The following is a 25,650-nucleotide window of genomic DNA, read 5'->3' as shown; positions in this document are numbered from 1 at the left end:
CAAAAATTACTTTCAATGTTTATCCTTGTATAACTTTTTTTCACACTCTGGCATTTTATTTATTTTATTTGTATTATTTTTATTATTTTTATTATATATGTCTTATTTTCAACTGTTCTTGATGTCGTATACTTGTTTCAGTTTCATGTTAGTATTTTGGCGTTAATAAAAAAGAAAGAAGAAAAAAAAATAGAAAAGAAATGAGAAGCTGGGGAAGAATTGATGACGACACGGTTTGATCTTTGGTTAACCAATCAGCGGAAGGGAACGTCACTGCTCGGGCCGCTGAAGATGGCCGCCTGTGACGTCACAGCTCATCGCGCTCAAGATGGCCGCTTCGAGGACGGTCTCCGGGAACGCTATGATGATTTTATATCTGTTTCTCTGCGTGTTCGCAGCAGCGAAGAGCGATGAGCAAGTGCCTCTGGTCGCATGGGCGAGTGACGGGTAAAGTACTGATATTATATGACACTAGTCATGGAGAACTGATGGCGAGAGTTAGCTTTGGCAGTGTGCTAGCGGAATGACCCGGTCGCTGTCCAGTACTGAAACACGTCTGAGCAAACGAGATGTGTTCATTCTCGAATAAACGCCACATATTGAGTAATCTAACTCATATTTATCAACAGACGTAATCGTGTATACATTAGTGTCGAGCGGTGATGACTGTCTCAAACCCAGTAACCTGTCAAGACAACCTTTGACCGTCATTGATGTCTAGATAAGCATGTGTTATCATTGGCCTGAAGCCGATTTTTGCGTTGTTTGTAAAAGTTCTAATCATGACTGTAATTTTATGGGTTCGTCTTCTTTTCTAATGTGTTGTGCGTGTGCAGGTTCGTCTTGTCTCCTGTGAATGCTCCATCATCAGGCCACACTGTGTCTGTGGACGAGCTGGAGTCATTCCTGACCCGAGCTCTGAGCACTTCACCTCATAATCTCCTGCTCTTCCTGCAGGACAAAGTACTTCACACAGCACACACTCTTATATCTATTCGCTTATATTTCCAAACATTTCTTCTGCAAATATAATAATAATCCAGTGAGATTTTTGATCTAATAAGGAGTCCTTTAGCAGATGTCTGTTACTGCATTCATAAAACACTGTCATTGTGTTGCCACATGTTTATAAAGGACCAAACAAAACCAGAACAACAAAAAAGATCACTATATCACACATGATAGATATACATTTCTAAACGCTTTACCATGAGAAACACTGTCAGAAGAAGACGATGAATTCATGTTCAGTTTTAATAAAGACAACAATCTGAAGTGATGTATTGGTTCTTTCTATTGTGAAGTGTATAACTCAAATGACACATGAACCCATTGTTGATTAATCAGCCACTGGCATTAGGCTGGCTCAGGCAGTGTCCATCTTACGGTTTGAATTCCCTCTGTTTCATTCAGCTGAGTGTTGATGACTTCACAATGTACGGAGGAGTATTCGGGAACAAACAGGATAGTGTCTTCCAAAATCTGGAGGTATGCTGATGTGTTTTCCTCTGTCACTGCTTTTGATATTTATTACTGCTTATGATTTTGACTTCAGTTAACTGACAGGTTGTTTTTGTAAGTGCTATCAACTGAGATGAGTGGCAGGCAATATAATTCTTCAAAAATGTATTGGGAAACTAAATCCTAATGTTTTGTGAAGCCAAGATATACTCTTTAGAAAACATCAGTGTATTATCAGATAAAATCACCTTGAAAAGTGCTTGTTAGCCCAGACATGAATAAGCCTGTCTGATGTTCTGTTGGTGTCCCCAGGCGTCTCTGCTGTCCTCCTCCTCCTTATGGCTGCCGTGTGTGTCGTCGTCCGCCACTGCTCAGGTCTCCACACTGCTCCAGAACCAGATCGAAGCGGCTCCTCTCTACATGAACCCGGACACGCTTGCTCAACTCCGACTCAACGCGTCTGTGGCGGCCTTGCTGGTGTTCCGCCTCCCTTACAGCAGCGGGTGAGCCCATCTCCTCCAGTTCAGCTAACTCTGACTCGTTTTTTAAACATTATTTGAAACAAATCATTAAGCAGTGGGAAACATTTCAAACAGTACTGTTACACTATCACATGACCTCATCCATGCAAGGAGTAAGTGCCTTTCAGTTCTCATCTCCAACAAATAGTAATTTGACATATTTAGTTAAGTGCAGGGTAATTTCACTACAGTGGTTCATGCTGAAATAGCTGAAGAAATATGGTGATACTGTATAAACAGATTTCTCTACCCTTAGTGGTGGAAGAAAAAAATCGATGCATCGTGATTCTCTCTCCAACGATTCAGAACCGATTCTGAACTTATTTTTAACTGCAGATGCACAAAGACTTTACAAGTCTTGTGTGCTTTAGAAACACCCGTATTCTGCTTGCTTCCATTTCCACACACACACACACACACACCGCTTGAACCTTCCAGAAATAATCTTTCATAAAGTTCGAAAAAGTTGAAGTGAATTATAAGGACATTTACGGGCTTCATTGCACAGGATACGCGAGCTTTGCCTGATGTTACTCTTGCAGTGTGTGTTCTCGCCCGCCGGTATTTTCCTACAAATGCTCTACGAAAGCATAATTTATGTCGTTTGGAATGCAGTGGGCTTATATATTAAATATATGAAACTCACTGACAGAAGGCTGCTTTTCATTTCAAGTGCTCACGTGGGCTGTGTGTGTGTGTGTGTGTGTGTGTCTGTGTGTGTGCAAGTGGTTAAATGTACTTGCATCTCAAAATGCTTTTATGTCGTGAAATGAATGTAAACACAGTTTTGCCAGTTATGGCTTAAAGGATTAAACAGACTGGACAAAAACATATTATGTTTCAAATAAATAGAATAAATAAAATAATTTTTTTCAAGTAAATAAATATTTCATTTAATTTTCCACAATGTAAAAAGGTTAATACGCAGACTAGTGTTTTATGTGAGCGTGTTCTAGTCATCTCTTAAGGAATTTGACCAAGCATTATGATTACTTAATTGACCTAATGACCTCAGCTACTTATCCATAAAACAGAAACCCAGCTGTAGCTCAGACACATCAGTATAGTATATGTGTCAGTCTCCACTGCAGGAGCAACGACACACTCTCATGATCAACACTTCTCACTAAATCATCTCCTCATAGATGGTCAAGTTGAACACAGTGCATTATGGGATACAGTATTCCACACAGTGTGCTATGTTGTATACTGTACATTTTGAAATGTGTAGTCGTCATCAGGGTATTTCATGATTACAGAAAATGTGTTTACTATGCACATTACACAAGTGTTAGAGTGGTACAGTAGTAAAAGTATGTAATTCTGAATACAACCATTTGCAGGATGAGCATGTTTTTGATGAAAACCGTGAAAACAGACAAAAATCCCTTACATTTTGGACCTTCTTTAAATCTGAAAAGGAGATGAGAAAACCAAAACTCTTGATATTCTGAGGACTGTTAGTTGTCTTTTTCTTGCAGGGCTGATATGATGTCTACTAAAGAAGTGCTCAGTGGAAACGGTACGTGTAGTATTCAAACACCACTAAAAACCAAAAGCCTTGTGCTCCAACAGTTATTATTATTGTAGAAAAGCCAAGATGAAATGATGCAAATGAATGTGATTGTGTTGTTTGTTGTAGATGAGGTGATGGGTCAGGTGCTGAGCATCATGAAGGCTCAGTCTGTGCCGTATACTGCAGTGTTCACTGCGCTGGGAGCCTCGAGGGTGAGACACACACACACACACACACACACACACACACACACACACACACACACACACACACACCTTCAGCGAGAGCTGGGCAGTACGACCAAAATCTGGCATTAGAATAGAGTCATTTTATATGACGGCAACAGTATACAATGCAGTATTGTTCATTTGAAATTCAACCGAAAATGGTTTATATATGTTAAATAACCAATGTGGTAAATTAAATAATGTTGAATTTTTTATTATTATTATTATATAAAACTTAAAGGAACACTTCGACTTTTTGGGACTTTAGGTTATTCACCGTATCCCCCAGAGTTAGATAAGTCCACACATACCCTTCTCATCTCCGTGCGTGCTGTAAGTCTGTTTGACGCACCCACAGCTAGCCTAGCTTAGCACAAAGACTGGATGTAAATGGCTACAGCTAGCATACCGCTCCCAATAAGTGACAAAATAACGCCAACATTTTCCTATTTACATGTTGTGATTTGTATAGTCACAGTGTGTACAAATAACAAGGTCATATGAGACACAGACATTTTTTAAACATTTAAATACTGGGAACTATTTTCTCAGAAGGCGAAGCACTGCTACCTGGGCGGAGTGATGAGCGCTGCACCCGAGATGCGCCGTTCCGTCAACAAAACCAACATGACTAACTAGCTAGTAGCGAACGTGATTCGTGATCATGGCTGACTTTGAAGAATTGTCAGAGGATTTTTATTTGGTATCAAACCAGAACCATATCGTTTTGAGCCAGAATACACAGACGAGGAGTTACAAACTTTGGAAGCTAATAGACAAGATGCCGAACAGACTGAGGTCGAGGGGAGAATCAGAACGGGAGTAGCCTACTATTTCACAAACAAGGTCACTGTTTCTCAGAAATGAAAACTGCCCATCACCCCTCTAATTCATTAGCAAGTTGAAGGCTACAGTCCTGAAAGTTACCTTTAGCGACGCTTATTTGTTACTGGGGCGAACAGAGCGCGTTTGTGACAACACAATACTAACATTACAGGGGATACATGGAGCCCGGGAACAACTGTAATAGTAGTGAGCACCCTATACATGTAATAGTGTCACTAAGGTTACATTACATCTAGCTAATGGCACTGTAACAGTAGGCTAACGTTAGTCATCTAAAAACATAACGGAACACTTACCGCAGCCGCAGGTGATCCTCTTTGTCCTGTCTTTACTATCGATCGGATGGCCGTATCCTTCAGCACACGTTTCATGGTCCGTGTGGCAAATTCCATTTTTTCAAAATAGTCGTCCTCAGTGAAATGTTCTGAGCAAACGTGATAGTCCTTGATGATGTCTACAGGTGTGTTTGGATCTATATCCAGAGCAAGTAGCCATTGATTCATCAGGTCAGCGTTTATGGTTGGAATTCTATGAAACATCATGGTATTACCTGGTCTCCCCTGTTTATTGTCGCAGCTCTTTACAATACAGCGAACACCCATGATTGTAAACTTTGCATTTACTATCTCGTAATTGCTGACTCTATTACTCCAACTCTGAGCGAACTCTCTGCTCCTCACCACGGCGCTTCTCGGGTGCTGCGCTCATCACTCCGCCCAGGTAGCAGTGCTTCGCCTTCTGAGAAAGTAGTTCCCAGTATTAAAACGTTTAAAAAATGTCTGTGTCTCATGTGACCTTGTTATTTGTACACACTGTGACTATACAAATCACAACATGTAAATAGGAAAATGTTGGCGTTATTTTGTCACTTATTGGGATTAGTATGCTAGCTGTAGCCATTTACATCCAGTCTTTGTGCTAAGCTAGGCTAGCGGTGGGTGCGTCAATCAGACTTAAAGCACGCACGGAGATGAAAAAGGTATGTGTGGACTTATCTAACTCTGGGGGATACGGTGAATAAGCTAAAGTCCCAAAAAGTCGAAGAGTTCCTTTAATGGACGCAAACAAAAGCTGTAAAGGAATACTTCCCACTCGGATATCTGGTTGGATGAGCCACATTCAGAGATGTTGTTAAATAACTTACATCAGTGGTTCTCACACCGGGGTACGAGAGGTGACCGAGGGGGACGCAAACAAAATGATGATTTTTGCTGTTCATTTGATTCTACCCCACCTTAAAATAACATTATACAGAGCATGTTTTTCTAACAGGCAAAATGCCTCTTCAAGAGTAAAAACAGGGAAATGGTAGTGCTGTAAAAGGTCAAATACATGACATCCAATCAAATGATCTTAGTTTTTGCGGTCAAAACTGCCTGCATCCACACAAGCAACTAACTAGCATAAAGAAGAACATATATAGACACAGACAAACCACAGATAAACCACTGACATGCATAAATAGCCCTTTGATGGAATTCAGTTTTGAATCCAAACACATTTGTCAACACAAGACTACCAAAGGATTTTAGCATTTCATGATATATTGGTTTTAAATTATATAAAGATGGATAATATACATGTATTCCATTGCCTGGCTGATCGTGTGCAGCTGCATGAGCACAGGTGACACATCTGACAAGCAGAGTGTGTTTCTCTAGAGGATCACAGCGTATACATGCATACAACATCTGTTGAAACTTTTGATATATGAATTAGGCATGTTGCAGCATTTCTTTAGAACTGTAACATGAGCACGGTGAGTTGAAGATAATTGGAGGTGTCTTGTGTTTGTCTCAGGTGATCGAGGAGTCTCCGGCTGTGCACTCGGTCTGGTCCCGGTCCCTCCTGCAGTCCCGGCGTGAGGAAGCTCCTGTCCCGAACCCGCCGCTGGAGTTTAAGGAGAAGGGCTCCGTCTGCATCCTCCTGTGGGCCGAGTCAGTGGTGGTCAGCCAGTATCGCTCCGGGAAGTGGGAGAGGCACGACCTCACCTCCAAAACCTTCGGGAGAGGTGTGACGCCCGACCTGTCTGGATCCTCCTGCAACGAGTCCCACTCTCGGTAAACACAGCATGTTAAAGACCCCCTGTGGTGAAAATCAAGTTGTTTATAATGTGTTTTTTAATAATGCTTTAAAGTGTAAGTTGCAAGTTAACCACCACAGCCAATTAATGTGTAAATTAAAGTGCTCTATATATATATATTTAATTATTTCTGTCTTAAAATGCGTTAAAATAACATTTATTGGGGTTTCTTCAAAGGTAGCGTATTTTTTCAGTAACTGGTAATGACGTCATAAGAGGAACTCGCAACCCATACTCTGCTAGATTCTTACTGTATTATGGCTATTTGGAGAACGACTGAGGATGTGGGAAACCATCAAATTCTTTATGGACCACAGCCCTACATGAGAGAGGGGAGGAAATTGCCAGGACCCATGGCACTCAAAGAGTTATTAATGCTTGGTGTGAGGAGAATGAGTGGAGGGTTGGCCAGGTGTCCTGGTGAGTAGCTACGTTAGAGCTAGTCTAGGCTAGCCTGGATCAAACTTAACCCGGATAATATAAGGGAACAAGCCAGTCTTTTCAAAATCTTGCCGTCATGTAGAATAGCAAGGAGGGACAACGACTGAAGACATTATTTACTTACATGGTGTCAGTCCAAATCAGAGCTGTAGAGATGCACACACTGCACAGGCACCAATCGCTAGTCTCATCGACGCCTCAAACGTCATGTAATACCCTTCCTCAATCCACGCTATTTCTCATTATTTAATTAGCGATGTTTATTGTCAGAAAATAAAAAGAGAGATCGATGTCCCCATCAGAGAGTATGTGCTGCCGTGAGGTGAACGTGGAACAGCTCGACCTGCGACCGGATGATCTGACGTGCCTGAACCCGTTTGTTTTGCAAATAGCTTATTCTCATTTCAGGCAGGATCACGGTCCCCTTCAAGTCAGCACACACGAGTATGTTTACAGTTGAGTTATTTTATCCATAATTTTTTTATCAAATAAATCATACAACCAACTTTTCTGTAGTTATGTAAGGCATCTATAGCTATGACTATGCCGGTAACTCTACTAGTGAGTTCCTCTTATGACGTCACGCCCCATCTAGTGGAAGGCAGCGGGAGCGGTTAAAACCACTGTTAAAAGTGCCAACTTTTCATATTATATTCAGCATTTTGGTATAAAAAACAATGGTGGGCTATCTTTATGTTTAATAAACACATTGCATTATCTTTGTGAAAAATTTAACCTGCAATTTACACTTTAAGACAAACCATGTGCAAATTCATCAGTCAACACCAGAAACGCTCTTTGAAACCACCCCAGTCCCGTCCACGGCACGGTCAACTACCGTTATGTGTCGACTTTATTCAAATTCTGAAGGGATTATATATAGCCTAGAAAGCACACAGAGCGCTCCCTTTACAATCACTTAAAAGCTGTCACTCATCTCAGTTCGCAATCTCACAAAGTTTCATTCTAATCAATGACATTGTCTACACTACACAATGAATCTCTGATTTACATCTTGTCTACACTTTGTTAATAAGAGGATTCGCGAGTGCGCACAAGTCTGAACTAAAACTCCGGCGTTGAGACCGGTGAGTGGATTCTGACTGAATTAAACACTTCTGATTGGCCACTGCGTTCAAGAGATCAACAAACATCAGTGATTGGTCACCGCTGCCAAAGACATGTTGTAAATAGAAATATTTGACGTTCTCCAGAGAGCAAACACAAATACTCACTGGAGCATTCACTAAATCTGTTCTGACAATATGATATTATTACATTATCAGCGGAGGGTGCTCTTGCTTTATTAAACTAGTATTTCCACTTGCCGTTGTGCAGTGTTTACTACAGTAAAGCTGAGCGAGTGGAGGTGCTGTGAGTGAGTGGAGCCGGGGACTCATTTACATATTCATGGATCCGCGTATACTAAAGGAAGCAAGGGTGTAGAGTTACATTCAAGCTATTTTAAGGCATTAAGAAATCATTTTCACATGAAAAAAAAACTTTTAAATAGGTCATTGTGATTATCAAAGATGAGTTATAAGGGATAAAATGATTCACTGAAGGGAGAAGTTAAGTTAAAGGGACCATTTTCTACAGAATTAATTTTTTCCCTGCAATCCACATCTAGTGTTAGCTTTAGTCATAATTATTTAATTTAATTATTTTCCACCCTTTTTTTGACCCTTAGAATTAAATGTAATTACATTTTTGTTATCTTACCTTTAAGACTACTACATGTAAATTAATTTGATTATGATTGGCTAAGCTCTTCACATGTGACAATAGTAACAGGGCCCCCGCCTTACTGAATAAGCACTGATATGTAAACATGGTCATATTGATCACTAGCCAAAGGATTTTTTGCAAAAAAAGGTTTTAAAATGGTTTCTGATATAGCTGATGGAGAGAATGGTGGCGTCTTAGCGACCCCTAATTTAATAACAAATGATCGTTGCGACTAACTGTAAAGACTATGTGTTGCGACTAACTACTGTGTTGCGACTAACTACTGTGTTGCGACTAACTGTTAGCTGGAAAATAACTTTATTAAAGAACCGCTATAAAGCCAAGACAATCTCTGTTACCTTAAATTATACGCTTATCTCTGTAAAGCTGCTTTGAAACAATCTACATTGTTAAAAGCGCTATATAAATGAAGATGACTTGACTTGACTTGATGGAAATGACATTCATCGGGAAAAAACCCTCAAGCGTTTAACTGTAGTGCATATATTCACAGGAGAGCAAAGTAGGGGCTGTGACTGAAATTGCCCCTATACCCTTATATAGTGCACTATCTAAAGGAGACAACCATCTGTAGTGGTGTCTAAAACCATAGTGCGCTCATTCAGTCCGATGCACAGTCGATGTCTGCTAGAGAACACTGTCAGTCACGCAGTGTTTGAATCCACTGGTGAATGAGGGTATGGGGGCGATTCGGGTTTTTCCGGGGTCAAACGTGGTCTTTGGTGGTGGCAGATGAACACACACACACAGCTCAGAAACCTCCAGGACACAGATAAAATACACATGACAACCTGACAACTCAAGAATAAAACATGTGATCAAGTATGTGAACTTGCAATATAACACATTTTATATTATTTTACATTTGATTTATTTTATTTAGTTGTTAAAGAACTCCTCCAGGATATGTCTGTGCCTTAAGCAGTCATTCTGTCTGTACCCAGTTATCACTTTTTAGCCAGTTCTGCAGCTGTGCCCTGGATGAGCTTCATTTACTTAAATTAGGACTCCTTTATGTAATTATTTGTCCCATTTTTAAATAAATAAACTAAGTCTTTATATATACAGTTTACTAACTTTTTATATAGAATGATAAATTAATAAATAACATTATTATAATCTTAATAGCATTCTAATAGTAATACATTATTTATATTATTACCAATGTAAATAACATTATAATATTAATTAGTGATCAGTCTAATAATGTTTTAAAATATAATAATTATCTGTCTACCCAGCTCTGATGATGTATCGAATATTATATTCATAGATTTGAATAGATTATCCAAATGAAAAGCAATAGGTCTATTCATACCCTTTAGCACATTAGCACATTAGCACAGTCCGCCGTGAGCTAAAGAAAATAGTCCTCACTTTAGATGAGCTCACTGAAATAGTTCACTGACCACTACTAAATTAATCAGGAATTACAGTAGGAATGCATGTGAATAAAGCATTTATAAACACTGAGTAACTACAGTATTACTATATGTCTAAATAGTATGTATAAATGTACATTTAAATATTTTATTAACCATATACTTGCACTTTCTAAATGATCTTATGAACCACTGACAACTCCTAATAACTGGTTTGTAAATAATGTAATACTAATTTAGAAATGATAAATTGAGTATTAATAAAGTATGAAAATACAATTATTAAACACATGCTTATAAATCAAGAATTAAGCATTTATAACTGTATTTATGAACTTCTTATTAATGTCTACTAATGCTTTATAAATGATGAATGAACTATTTACTAATGCTTAACTAATGAATCATAGCATGCAGTTATTTTAAAGTGTTCCCAGAAAAAGGCTTTTTGTGGAAACTGTGCAGTTGGCCTTGTGTGTAGCCGGTGGTTGGCTGTAGTCTTTGCAGTGTGTGAAGTGTGCCTTTAGGTCCTGATGCAGTGTGATGTGTGGCGACGCCATCGCTTTCGCCACTGATAGTTCTTTGATGTCAGCAATGTTCTGTCACAGCCTTGAATGTTTCCAGTTCATGAACCACAGTATTTCACCTGTGAATTTTCTCCTCAAATACAGGTTGGTTCTGAATTATGAAGATGTCCTGGATTACCGTTCATTCAAGCTCATGTAAGTGTCTCATTTTCTCACACAGACACACACACACACACATTCTTGTACATCTATCTTTATGAGGACATTCATTGACACAATGCAATCTCTAGCCACTTACCCTAACCTTACCCATCACAACTAAGTGCCTAACCCGACCCCTGACCCTAAACCGGACCCTTAACCTCATCATAACCTTATCCCTAAAACCAAGTCTTGACCCTCAAACAGGCCTTTAACCCTCTGAGGTCTGAGCTGTTTTCTGGGCCCTGGAGGTGTTCTGACATGCTCTGACATTTCTGGTTATTTCTGTTACTTGTGACATTTTCATGGCTAAAGTCTAATTACACTGTATTCAGCACAAACTCTGCTACAATAATATATCAACAGCATGTATGTAAAAGTTTGTAGTTTTGAGATAATGACATTTATGCATGGTTTTTGAAAATACAAAAAAAAATTCTCACTGAAATAAGGCCATGAAACCCATACTGATTATTTCTTCACAAGACTTTTGAAAATTGTATGACGTAGCCTAGAATATTTGCTGCAAAACTATGTGAAAATCACCCTGACTGCTCATTCAGATAAGACAATATATTGATTTAAAATTTTTACGACGTGTTTTGTGTGAAAAAGCTTTATGCGAGAGCTCATTAATATGTAAGCTTTTCTCACCTGAGAAAGACAAAGAACCTCCCCTAACGGCCCTATTAGGAGCTATCAGGCCCCTATCATTCTGAGCAACCTTGCACAATACTGTAAATGAGGAGATTTAAAAAAGAATGGCTTTTAAATTGTTTGGATTTATTTACAACACAACATAATCCAAAGATACACAACAAATGCCAAAAAAGCACTTCAAAGACAGAGACCTTTGTGCCATTCCTAAAAACACTGTACATACCTTTCATTTCCAAGATTTTCACTTTACCATGTTCACGTACTGAGACTCATGTGAATGTTGAAGTCCTCAGTGGCATCTGGGACCTGAAAAAAAAAAGTGAACATACTGATATCAAGAGAAAGGCCTGCACGATTTTGGAAATAAATATTAGATTTTTCTGGTTAAAATTGCTTTTTAAAATTCCTTTTTAAAATTCACAGAATACACACACACACACACACACACACACACACACACACACACACACGTTTCCAACGATATATAATATAATGAACACCAGGTTTGTTGTGCCTTGTAGGCATAAGGTATATGCGCAGTGCGGATAAAATAATAATAACAATAAATAACCTATAGCGGCCTATAAATCTTCCAAAAGATTTCAGTAACAACTAAGCTAGAGAAAAATATATTGATTATCATGTTACTTCAAATGTTTCCATCCGTTATGATGATATGAAATGAGATAATAATAAAAACATGAAGCCGTTTGGTGCGTTTTGCTTTCATCCAAAATATGATACATTCAAACGCGATCGCTTGCAAAATATGATACATTCAAACGCGATCACGCTCAAATATAAAACATTATGGTTACCATAAACATATCTATGTTTGAGCAGATATCCACAAACACAGTAAACACGGGTCTAAATATTATAATATTCCCCATATATCTAGCAACAGTTCAACTGCAACGTGACATTTATGCAACAATAACAAACTAGGCTATGTAAGAATTTCTTACCTTATCTTTCTTGTCTTCAGATCACGTTCTTCTTCTTCTGAGGTAGCCTAAATCCAATGTAAGCTCAGGCACGTCTTTCAAACTCGACGAAAAGTGAAGTGAAGTGTTTTGTTGTTGAGGTAACGAGCGCGTTCGCGTTCCATGTGGAGATTTGCATGTGAATATCTTTTGCGCGAGTAGGCGTGGCCAAATTAACTGTAATGAGCAAGCGTTTGAGAAGCTGGACATCTTGTTGGTTTTATACAAATTACGTAAACAGAGAATATTTGTTTTCGTTTTGAATCCGATTATTTAAAAGTACACACTTAAATGTTTATAAAGGTATATGGCTCATAAATGTGTGACAAGTATTCGCTGAGTTTTGTTTCAGTTTATAGACGTGCTCAAGAAAAAAAAGTTCACCGCGACAGAGAGGCAGAACGCACACCCTGTTTATTTTCTTTATTTTACAAAAGCACAATGTTTTGATTTGATTGTAAGTGGACACATACAAAAGGAGAAATATCACAGATTCTTTTTTATATTTCTTTTTTCTGTATGACCATAAATGATGGAGTAATTTAAGTTTATAGTGCTACAATGTGGAGAAAATCCGGCAAAACGCGCCCGCGCGTTTGCCGACCTCAGAGGGTTAAAGGCTCTCAAAGAGTGAGGACTGGCCCAAATGTCCTTACTTTACTCTTTTTGTCCTCACTCCAATGGTCTAAAACTCAAACTGGTCCTCACAAAGATAGTTGTACAAGTACACACACACACACACACACACACACACACACACACTGTGTACTGGGCTTGAACTGTGTCCTATATCCTCCTCAGTTTTGTAATGAACCGGCGTCACTATAAGGTTTCTGCCCGTCATTGGTTCACCATGGACCGGGTTCACCTGGAGTATGATGGGAAAGCGGCCTCGTTCAATGGCAGCCGTCACATCTACGCCCCGGCCGAGTACTCGTACCGCTGTGAGTCTGTGAGCAGCTCCTACTACCCTCAGCTGTCACCACACTCAGACAAGGACAACGCCAACGACTGGCACATCTCTTTTGATGACTTCCAGGTAGGTCCTGAGAAAACTAGACTTCATGGTTCCCACGGTTTAAACATTTTCCATAGTAAGTCCCAATAAGCAGACCAGAACTGTTGAACATTAGTGTTCCCTCAGAGCTCTAGCATCTATTGCAGAGGCTGGATACATTAGCGTTCACTTTGTCTATGTCTGTCTAAGCAGAAGAGTGTCTGTCTCTGATACTTGAAATTCCTCCCCAAGATCAACTCCCAATAGTCCCCTGACTTAATATAGTTATACAAATAGTTATACAAAAAGTATAACTTTTACAATAGTTATCCCTGTTCAGATTCATGAGTATATTTTCAAAGCAACTAAGTGCCAATGGAGGAGAGGACATTTAGGTAGTTAGCACTTTTGTGTGCGCTACTGTCATCATCACGACAGCAAACATCTTCTATTACTACTTGGATAGTACGCTTTTCAATTGCTTTAATTCATTCGAGTATATTTAGGTTTATAATGGGTCTGGTTCTCATCTTATTGACAAAGAGGAATTGTAGTTTGCAAGTAAAGGCCTGTTCACACCAAGAATGATAACTGTAAAGATAACTATATTAGCATCCACACCAGCGGACGATATCGTTCTGTTTATTCAAAGCCACTTTAAATGCTGGAGCTCGTTACAGCAGGATGGATTCTGATTGGCTATCAATGCGTTTATCGTTCATCAGGTGGAATAAATCATTCTGAAAGGGATTCCAACTATATTGTTTTTCTGTGCTATTATCATTATATCTGTGTCGAGTCAAGTCACCTTTATTTATATAGCGCTTTTTACAATACATATTTGTATCAAAGCAGTGATAACATGAAAATAATACAACAAAGTTTGTTTCTAGAAGAAAATTGCATCATCGTCCACCTTAAGTAAGGCAGATCAATACTATTGTTGAATTTTAATGTCCCCAACTAAGCAAGGCAAAAGCAAAGGCAACAGTGGCAAGAAACCCAAACTCCATCAGTGACAGAATGGAGAAAAAATCCTTGTGGGATTCTCCTCTGGCCAACGAGCAAACAGTGTATGATTATGATCCAGGCAGCATTACAGGTCAGAGGTCAGATTGGATCAGAACATTCAGAGTATTATCCAGTTCCATCTGGTTGAAGATCGGAGTCACGCCGGTATGGAGAAGGGTTTGCTGAGGATCAGTGCCGATGGCTGTCGTGTCGATGAGGCCTTCACAGGGGAGAGTCTAGTTGACACAATCTCTGCTGACACTTCAGGGATGCGTTGTGGTCGTGTCCAGGCGCAGGTCCTCCATCTGATCTGGATCCGGCCCGGATCCGGCTGACTTCAGTAAACCTCGGAATAAACAGAAAGACTAACATTAGCATAGATGCCATTCTTCTTATGATGTAACGGGTACATCGGGTGTTATGGGAAGTGTTCTCGGTTCTGGCTGACCTAATCTATGCAGCCTAATAATCATTTAACTGATTTGAATAATAGAAATGTATAATTTTCTATATGAATGCCAGGTAAAAGAGGTGTGTTTTTAGTCTAGCTTTGAACTGACAGAGTGCGTCTGCTTCCCGGACAATGTTAGGAAGACTGTTCCAAAGTTTTGGTGTTAAATAGGAGAAGGATCTACCGCCAGCAGTCGATTTTGATATTCTAGGTATTATCAACTGGCCGGAATTTTGAGATCGCAATAGACGTGAAGGACTATAATGCGTTAAGTATGTACTGCGGAGCTAAACCATTTAGTACTTTGTAAGTAATCAGCAATATTTTAAAATTTATACAACGTTTAATAGGGAGCCAATGCAGTGTGGACAGAACCGGGCTAATATGGTCATACTTCCTGGTTCTGGTAAGAACTCGAGCTGCTGCGTTTTGGACCAGCTGTAGTTTGTTTATTAAGCGTGCAGGGCAACCACCCAGTAGAGCATTACTATAATCTAGCCTTGATGTCATGAACGCATGAACTAATTGTTCCGCATTTGTCATTGAAATCATATGTCATAATTTAAATATATTTTTAAGATAGAAGAATGCGGTTTTACAGATGCTAGACACGTGACTTTCAAATGAAAGATTGGTATCAAAGAGCACACCCAGGTTCCTAACCGACGACGAAGACTTAACAGAGCAGCCATCAAGTGTTAGACAGTATTCTAGGTTATTACGTGAGGAAGTTTTTTGTCCAATAATTAGAATCTCTGTTTTTTCATAGTTGAAAGGATACTGCCTTTTCTATTAATCTCAGTGTCTCGGTACTATGGTACAGTCTAAATCCTGACTGAAAATCCTCACAGATATCATTTCTTTCTAAAAAGGAACACAGTTGTGAGGATACTGCCTTTTCTAGTATCTTTGACAGAAAAGGCAGATTCGAGATCGGCCTGTAATTGACTAATTCTGTACGATCAAGTTGAGGTTTTTTAACAAGCGGTTTAATCATAGCCAGCTTAAAAGTTTTTGGTACATATCCTAGAGACAAAGATTAATTAATGATATTAAAGGGGCATTCCACTCATAGGAACATTGTTTTTTATTGTCATATATGTAGTCGAAATGTAAAATAAATTTTGAATTTGGTGCCTTCGTGACCGAGGAAAGACAAAAAATAACTTCAGGACGCATTTGTATGAAAGACAACAACTCCCACAATGCACCACATTGCACAGCTCCGCAAGCCACTCCCACTAATCCAGAAAGCGCATATCTGCCTATAAGAGAAATCACTCTTCCGTCTACAAGGCTAGCTACCACCAGAGCTTGAAATTCATTTCACACAAAATGTCTAGTTAGTTGGCGAACTCATTAGTGCATTACTCCTCGTTTGTATTTCTTTCGAAAAGGTGAATTATTGCATGGTACCGGGATGTTCAGTCAGAACATATGCGGCGCGAAACTAGGATAGTTCACAACACAAACGTTCGTGTCCTCGTCTGATTCAGAGATTTCGTCCAGGAGAAATTGTCATCGTTGAAATTCTTTGCCGCAGACGGACTCTATCTCTGTGTTCGTAGTTGCATAGTGAGATCACCGGCGCCACCAGTCCGCCCTAACTCGAGCCAGTCCGGGCTCCTCGTCCGCGGCAGGCAGGTCTTCTGCCTCGGCTGCTCTTCGCTATAATGCGGCTTGTAAAGGTAGCCACAAACACCTGATTCAAGCATCAGACTTCCGAAATCCTCTTCTTCTATATCATATTGAGTACTCTCCTCCGCTATTGTCATAACTTTACATCTGTCTCCACAGCGCCTGTTAGCTTAGCTTCAAACAAGATGGAGGATATTGCTTTCAGTTTCAGAGAGTAAAGTCCCACCCACTGATCTGTAATAGGTCTGTAGCGTGAGCGGGTCCCGCCCCTGGGAAAGATGAGGAACGAGTGTCTGTAGTCTCAACAGAAATCCCCCCCTCTTACACTTCCTCTGACAATGACGCAAAATGACGATTTTTGCGTCATTGTGGGAGGAAGTGTAAGAGGTAAATAACGGATTTCTCCCGTCTCAGGGGAAAATGAGAGAGTGTTGCACGACCATTCAACAGTATGACTGGGTTTCTAACAATGCAAAGCTTAATGCAAATGGGTGGAGTGTCCCTTTAAGAAGAGGATCTATGACCTCTTTTCAAGCATCTCTTTCAGTAGCTTAGTCGGTATTTGAAACTGATCAGGAAGAAGTGATAGGGCTAACATATTTATAACACAGAGTTGGTTTTGCCACCTTGGCTAAATGAAGTTTACACGAGACTAGATAATGATCTGAGATGTCATCGCTCTGCTGCAGAATTTCAATGCCATCAACGTTGATTCCATGTGATAATATTAGATCTAGAGTATGATTACGATGATGAGTAGGTCCTGACACCTGTTGTCTAACTCCAGTGGAGTTCAGAATGTCTTTAAATGCCAATCCCAATGCATCTTTTTCATTATCTACATGTATATTAAAATCACCAACAATTATGACTTTATCTGCAGCCAGTACTAACTCTGATAGAAAGTCAGTAAATTCTTTGATAAAGTCTGTATGGTGCCCTGGTGGCCTGTATACAGTAGCCAGCACAAATCTCAAACGTGATTTATCACTTACACAAGATAACGTTACAGAAAGCACCATCACTTCAAAAGAATTATATTTGAAACTAGACTTCTGAGTAATACTGAAGATATTGCTATAAATTACAGCAACACCTCCCCCTTTTCCTTTTAAACAAGCCTTGTGTTTATAACAGTAATCTTGGGGGGTGGACTCATTTAAAGTAATGTAATCGTTTGGTTTTAGCCAGGTTTCTGTCAAACACAGCACATCTAGATTATAGTCTGTAATCATATCATTAACAATGAGTGCTTTTGAAGAAAGGGATCGAATATTCAGCAACCCAAGCTTTATCATTTGCTCATCTGCATTATATTTGTTTTTTATTTGTTGAACATCACTTAAATTTTAACCCTTTGTGACGGTATTTGGCCTTAAAAGATTGGGTTCGGGTGCCAGGGGTAAAAACCACCACAATTATTTAATTAATCCCTCATTAGAAACACTACACATAGGGATGACATTATCAATTATAAAGCACAGAACAAGGAACCAGAAGAAAGTTGATTTAAAAGTTTTCTATTCAAGCTCAATTCCAGTCATATTACATTACAATTCAGTACATCAATACGTTCAATTCAAAAGAAAAATAGAACAAAAAAGAAAAAAAGCAATTATTAAATAAATCAACTTAATTTCAGACCCAGAAACATTTACCTTTTAATTACCTCACAACAATAAACGAATGACAGATAAATCAAATAAATAATTCAGATAATTAAATGCAATGCAAGAAACATTTACCTTTTAATTACCTCACAACAATAAATGAATAACAGATAAATCAAATAAATAATTCAGATAATTAAATGCAATGCAATAAATCTTATGCAAGAACGAAAAAATTAATCAAAATATACCATGTCACTCATTAAACTACTGGGCCTGAAATACAATTCATTACATCAAACACAATATTTACAAAATAATTCGGCAACTCGAGCGCCAAAATAAACACCAAAAGAAAAGCCTCCCTACACCAAAACCTCCTCAAAACATACTAACGTTACCTATAATGCCCTGAATTAGCGTCGAAACCACAACATAACCGGATTGGAAAAAGCTCTCTCTCAAGCGATCCATTTACACGCAAATCACCAAATCGCGCTCAACAACTTCCCAATGCTTTACGAAATTCAATGAGGGAAACATATCCTCACAATATGAATCGTAAGCATTAAAAACAGGAAAAGACCGCAGTATTAACACCTCAATGCAACGCGGACTACAACAACAATACTCACAAGCCATCCGCTAGCGTGACCATGACCGGGAATAACCCGCGCCTAACAGCAAAGGCTAGAGAGCGCAAGAGAGAGAGACGCAATCACACTTCCTTAAATAACTTCCTACCTGGTTCCCCGGATATACGCTCAACAGCGCCATCCCCAGTACGGAATAGGAAAAACACAAATCATTGACGACTGTCACACCTTAAATGGGTTTGGGAGTTTTTGGTATTTCCTAATTCAGGGAACAGACACAGTCTCTGTATGATGATATCAAGGTGAAAGAGGCTCTATGTGATGGGATTTATCTGACCTCAGTGACGTGAGACAGCTAGCAGACGGTCGGTTTTATTCTGTCTGCTTCCTGACCTGAGGCCCAGATTGTCATGTTTGAGCTCTAAGGGCCCTTTCACACCTGCCTTGTTTGGTCCGGATTTTCTGACTTTTCAGTTTGATCCGTATCAAAATTACAGGTGTGAAACCTCCCCCGGACCACAGTGTGGACCAAACAGACGAAATTTGGTCAGATGAAAAGAGGTAGTCTCGGTCCGGATCAAACTGAACAAAGGTTTGGTTCGTTTCTAGTGTGAAAGCATTTTTTGTATGGTTCGGACTTTCAGACCATTTACAGGAAGTTCTGGTGGTTCCCGTGTAGCCAAAGAAAAATGAGCCATGGTAGCACATGGGGAGAGGAGGAGACAAGGTTTTTAATTGTAATGGTCTGACGACATAAGTCAACAGGAAAAAACGCAAAAAAAAGCAGACACTTTACAAATATTTTCGGAGAGGAATGTTCAATGTTCACACAACGAGGACATTCATTTGGCGTTATTTGAACTAGCCTCGAGTATAGCTGGTGCTGCAGGGAGTAATGCCGTAATAATAACAATATAGTTGCAACGATATACGTCTGTTCATTCATTGTTGTCAAAGTTACCTGCCGAATTGACAACACGCTGACGTCAGACGCACGTCCATTTACAAACCAATCAATGTCAAGATGCAGCCCACATAGATGATGACGACAGGACGCAGGTGTATCATGTTAAGTTCTTTAGTGCACTCGCATAATTGCAATGTGAAACCAAACCTAAACTAACCGAATGTATAAAATGTATCAAAACATAAACTTTGGTTCGGACCTTGGTGCGGACTTTCAGGTGTGAAAACACCCTAAGACTATGTGCCATATTACTAGAGAGAAGAGCAGCACCATCCCAGGAGGGATGAATACCATCTCTTTTCAACAGGTCAGGTCTGCCCCAAAAACTTTTCCAATTGTCTATGAATTCTATATTATTTTGCGGACACCACTTAGACAGCCAGCCATTGATTGAGGACAGTCTACTAAGTATCTCATCACTCCGGCGAACAGGAACGGGGCCAGAGCAAATTACAGTGCCTGACATCATACTTGCGAGTTCACACACCTCTTTAATATTAATTTTGGTGATCTCCGACTGGCGGAGTCGAACATCATTAGTGCCAACGTGAATAATAATCTAAAAGAATTTACGATTAGCATTTGCCAGCACTTTTAAATTTGCCAGGCGCTCTGGCTCCCGGCAAACATGTGACTATGGTGGCTGGTGTCTCTATTTCACGTTCCGTGTATTAGAATCGCCAATAAATAGGGCACATTCAACAGGATTCACAGTGGGTGTTTCACTGAGAGGGGAGAATCTGTTTGATGTTGTTATTGGAACGGAAGAGCGGTGTTTTGTCCCGCGACTACAGCATCTCACGGTCACCCAGTTGCTCTGCTGCACGCGCTCTACAGCCGGAACCGAACAATGTACAGAGTTCACTAAGCTAGTCGCATCCAAAGCAGTATCTAAAGCCCTTGCACTCTTACTATCCTCGATTAAAGTTTGGATGCGTGTCTCTAGTTCTGAAATCTTCTCCGTCAGCCTGACTATCTCCCTGCATTTATCACGTGTAAAGCCCTCTGTGCTGACAGAGAAGGCTATACTATACATGTTACATGAAGTGCAGGTGACAGTAACAGGAGAAGACATGACTCACCGTGTTTGTTGACTGATCCTACTCACCACAGTTGTTTGATGGACTCGAAAAGACGCGAGTGTACGCGAAAAAAAAAAGACGGCAAACACAGATGGCAGATTAACAGGCTAGCGGAAGACTAGCGCGTTTTGCAAGTGATAGTGATTTAGATAAAGCTAGCAAAGTCAGATCAATGTGACAGACAAAATTAGATAATATCAGATATCTGGTTGATGAGTATGATATGTTTAGCGATATAAACAACAAGGAATGATAGTAAATAGAGATTCAAAACGGAAAACTATATGGAGCTTACAGACGCAATCCACACGGCAGCAAGACAGCGAGGCAGACCAGAGCTATCAAAGCTGTGGTGTGAACTCTCCTAATCTTTAATATTGAGAACGAGTCTTAGAACTATTTCTTTATCGTTATCATTATAGTTAATGTCCTTGCTGTGAACGGGCCTTTTAGCTGCAGATTCCTCCATCAACACCCGCTGCCTCCAGTGCAGTGTGTGTGCAGGCCAGCGGGGGGAGTGGGACACACCACACACACATACACATACACACACACACACACACACACACACACACACACACACACACACTGATTTGACTTTAACTTCTTTGGTATAAATGTATTTAGTGATATGATAAAATCATAGCATCAGTCTCCCATATCACAAATCTCTTGGTTTTTCCAGAGTGCCATCCCCCTATTCACACCTTGAGGAAACTCTTAAAGAAATGCAAAAACTTTGCATGAATGTAACTTTTGTTTGTCTATCAGAGTGTATCTTTATGAAAACTTTATGAAGTTTTAACTTTATGAAAACTTGAATTTCTCTTTCTGTTCTCTCTCTGTTCTCTCTCTCTCTTTGTTCTCTCTCTGTTCTCTCTCTCTCTCTCTCTGTTCTCTGTGTTCTCTCTCTCTCTCTCTCTCTCTCTCTCTCTCTCTCAGGTCCAGGGCTTTAATATCGCTGGGAATGATTTCTCGTACGCCAGTGACTGTGCTAGTTTCTTCACTCCTGGTATCTGGATGGGTCTGGTCACGTCTCTGCTCATGGTGTTGGTTCTCACGTACGGCCTGCACATGATCATGCAGCTGCGCACCATGGACCGCTTCGACGACCCCAAGGGTCCCGCCATCTCTGTGCCTCAGACCGAGTGAAGGACGCAGAGCCACATTCCTCACAGCACTAGTGTTTGCTTTAGTTACACAATATTTCGTTAATGTTATTCATTTCTTGTCGTTATGTGTGATTGGGGTGCTGATGGATGTTTTCCTGTGATAATCATTTCATTAATAAGCATGTTTATGAATGAATCTCAGGAATACAGAACTAAAAAATAACATTTTATATATATATATATATATATATATATATATATATAAAAGCGCGTTTTGCAAGTGATAGTGATAGCAAAAATCCACTTTCCTTAGCATGTCCTTGACAAGTTTTGTGAGATTCATTCTGAAGTATTCTTTGAGCTAAATATCTAAAAATCGACTACATTATATATTTTTTTTATTTACTTTTCCAGAAAAATCTTATTGAATCTACAGATTGGGGCAACATTAAATGTAAATTGTACACTTTACATAATAAATTATTCGTGTGAGAGAAATATCTATTAACAGACAGCTTAATGTTTTTAGTGTGCTGTAAATATGAAATTAAGTATTATTTATTGGTGGTATGCGTGTATGTTTGATTCCAGTGTTTTTGAGTTTCCCCACTGTAGTTTCCTTCATAGTTCTGTGTCCAGTGTGTGTTCACAGGTGTTTCTGTGTGAGAACTGAAATGTTTTATGACCAATTCTGGGTTTTGATTTAAAGGGAAACATGTTGTGAGCTGTATTTAAATATTAGAAAAAAGGTTACCAGAGACATTCTGACATATTCTTTTGTTGAAATATCATCATGATGTCTTTTAATAATATTAGTGAATAATTTGCACAAATAGCTCTCATAAATAACATGTTTTATGTTGATGGCACATCTGGTTTATACTTACAATCTAAAAAGGTTATCTATTGTCATTTCATGCGGTCACGTTTTGGAGATGTATACTCTTAAATGTGCATATTGTGTCTGTGTTAAATAAACTTCATTGACATTGAAACTTTTTAACTTTTATTTTACCAGTTTATTTTAGACAGTTAATGTGGTTATGAAGGTTTATATGGTCATGGTCCAGGCTACAAAGTCACACTGTAAAACCCAACAAGTTAAGCTAACTCATTTCATTTGAGGAAACTGATTGCCTCAATTCAATTAAGTTTATAAAAACAATAGTTATGAGTACTCTGAACTTATTTTAATCGAGTCCACTAAAACAATAATATTTCTTAATACACAATTAAACTTTACACTGCATTTAAATACTTTATATAGCTGAAACTTCACTTTATTGAGTAAAAACAGTGAAATGACAAACTTTAAATGAACTCAGAGCACTTGCAGTTACTGTTAGCTCACAATGTCACACACAAAGTCAAATTCAATAAGTTAAGCTAACATTACATTTGAGGACACCGATTGCCTTAATTCTTTTAATAAAAAAATAAAAAAACAATAGTTATGAGTACTATGCAATTATTTCAGTTTAGTTTACTAAAAGTAGATATACACTGCAGTCAAGAAATTAAGTGATTAATTAAGTGATGATTGAGCATTAGTGATTAACACCTGCTGTTAACAAGCAGAATCAACGAAGGAAAGAGAAACAAAAGAACTACAACTGACTTCCAACCACAGCCTTAGGCTACGTTTACACGGAAACGATCTGAAGAGAAAACGCAAAAGTGATCACGTTTTATTCTGCGTTTAGACGAGCGTTATGGGGTGGAAATCTGCGTGCATACGGTGACGCAAAATTCAATGTAGTATGCACTCCAGGCGGCTAGGTGGCAATGTGAAGCACTGATCGGTGCCTTCACTGTCTAGCAGACTTTTGCGTTTTTACCGTTTAGACGGAAACGCGACGGTGGAGCGTTTTTAAGATTTCCACTCTGGAGGGTGGTTTCACTTTTTTGCGTTTTTAAGCCCCAAAAACGCCGTCGCCGTCTAAACAAAAGGCACATCTGATAAAATATTTTTACCTTTTCACCCGCGAGCGTTCTCGTGTAAACAGGGCCATAGATAAAACCAACTCAAGATAAAAGACGTTTAAATCTCTAAAGATATCAGCAGAGGAGGATTAAACCACTACACAAACAGCATTACCAGCTTCACTTATTACTAACCAGTTTGACTTTTGTCATGCGTCTACAGAAGTTGTTATTGAGAATGAACAGAGGGTTAGATGATAATGATTTATTGAGTTTCATTTAAAGACACCATGATAGTGATCAGTGTTTGCTTTAGTTGGGCTCTTGACCCTTGACTTTATAACACCAGTTTTTCCTCTGGCTGCTGTAACTGAGTGTTTATAAAACACATTTGTTATGGCACATACATTTCATTTGTACAGAGTCTGGCCACTCTCCTTTGACAAGCGTTAACTTCCTTGAAGGCGGGTACTCTGTTGAAGTTTAAAACTATTGGATCTGCCATAACCAATCACTAACGTTTGGTCGTGATGTAGCCCTACAACTCAAACTAGCACACAACGTCATCGTTCTCAGCCACTCCCTCTGTTCGCTGATTGGACCGGTAAAAATTTGGCTGGAGAAAACCAAGGGGGTAATCCATCAGCCGGAAACTGAAGCTTCCCCAGGCGCCGCCATTGATTAGCAGACCATCACCTGCTGTTAGCATTCCACTGACTCCCATTCATTTTGGTGTCACTTTGACTCCATTCGTCCATTATTTATTTCTAAAGAAACACAAAAATGTATAAAATGCTCCATTACCTTGTATCTTATGTTATGGCCCCGTAGAAGCAGTTTTTGTAAAAATAGGCTAACGATTGCATCATAACCACGCGACTCTCTGTCGCACAGTAGAGAGATTACCGTATGGACAGGAGGAGAAGCTCGCGGGCAATCGGGGGACGTGGAGGCAAAATGACAAAGTAATTAATCAGAATACTTAGCAAACGTTTCTCTTGCTCATAGCTCATGGACAGCTCCTACTCACACTCTCCGTCGCTGCAAGTTTCGGAAGGGAATGATTCAGATTTCTCTTGCCACAGCTACTAGAAGACAGACAGGTTGCTCACGTCACATCTACGTCGTCAAGCTCAGTTTGAGTCTGCGCAGTCGCTCAGCCATCAGGAAGTGAGTGCTTCTAATTGACTTCACTTTTCTCCGTTGAATCCAATGGGGTCGCTGTGTCCATTTCTTTTACTGTCTATGGAGAAAACCCACGAATATACCGCAAATGTAGAGGAAGAGTAAAAGATGGGTAGGTGGAGTGGAGGGATGCCGTAAGAGTTGTCTCTGGGACGGTGCAATGACTGGTGCTTATATACTGTACACTCGTAATGATGATTGACAGGAGTGAATGATTAGGCTACTCCCAAACCTAAGTTTGGATCTTCATTTATCCTATCCCATAGCAGTTTAGTTTAGGAGCGAGGTAGGAAAAGGATCTACCTCCTTTTGTGAATTTCTTGATTTTGGGTACAATCAACAGGACAGAATTTTGCCGTTGTTGTGACCGTGAAGGATTATAATACAATAAAGCAAGGCAGTTCAAGGCTTTGTATGTAATAATTAGTGTAATAAATGGTACAGAAGGCCATGAATGCCAATAACAACTGAACTTTTA

At 39.5% G+C, this 25,650-nt stretch overlaps 1 protein-coding gene across 1 annotated transcript; it reads left to right on the top strand.

Moving 5' to 3' along the window:
* Positions 1 to 291: 291 nt before the first annotated feature.
* On the top strand, positions 292 to 23,059 carry atp6ap1a (ATPase H+ transporting accessory protein 1a; the record flags this gene model as incomplete). The annotated part of the gene is given in 11 exon segments (XM_084098143.1): positions 292 to 324; positions 326 to 447; positions 837 to 963; positions 1,414 to 1,488; positions 1,774 to 1,964; positions 3,464 to 3,504; positions 3,625 to 3,710; positions 6,372 to 6,631; positions 10,898 to 10,948; positions 13,402 to 13,639; positions 21,895 to 23,059. Coding segments are annotated over 11 exon segments (1,434 nt in total). The 3' UTR covers positions 22,105 to 23,059.
* Positions 23,060 to 25,650: the final 2,591 nt, after the last annotated feature.

The sequence above is a fragment of the Abramis brama genome, assembly GCF_963993115.1.
Source record: "Abramis brama genome assembly, chromosome: 22".
NCBI classification, from domain to species: Eukaryota; Metazoa; Chordata; class Actinopteri; order Cypriniformes; family Leuciscidae; genus Abramis; species Abramis brama.
This window is presented reverse-complemented; position numbering and strand designations above follow the sequence as displayed.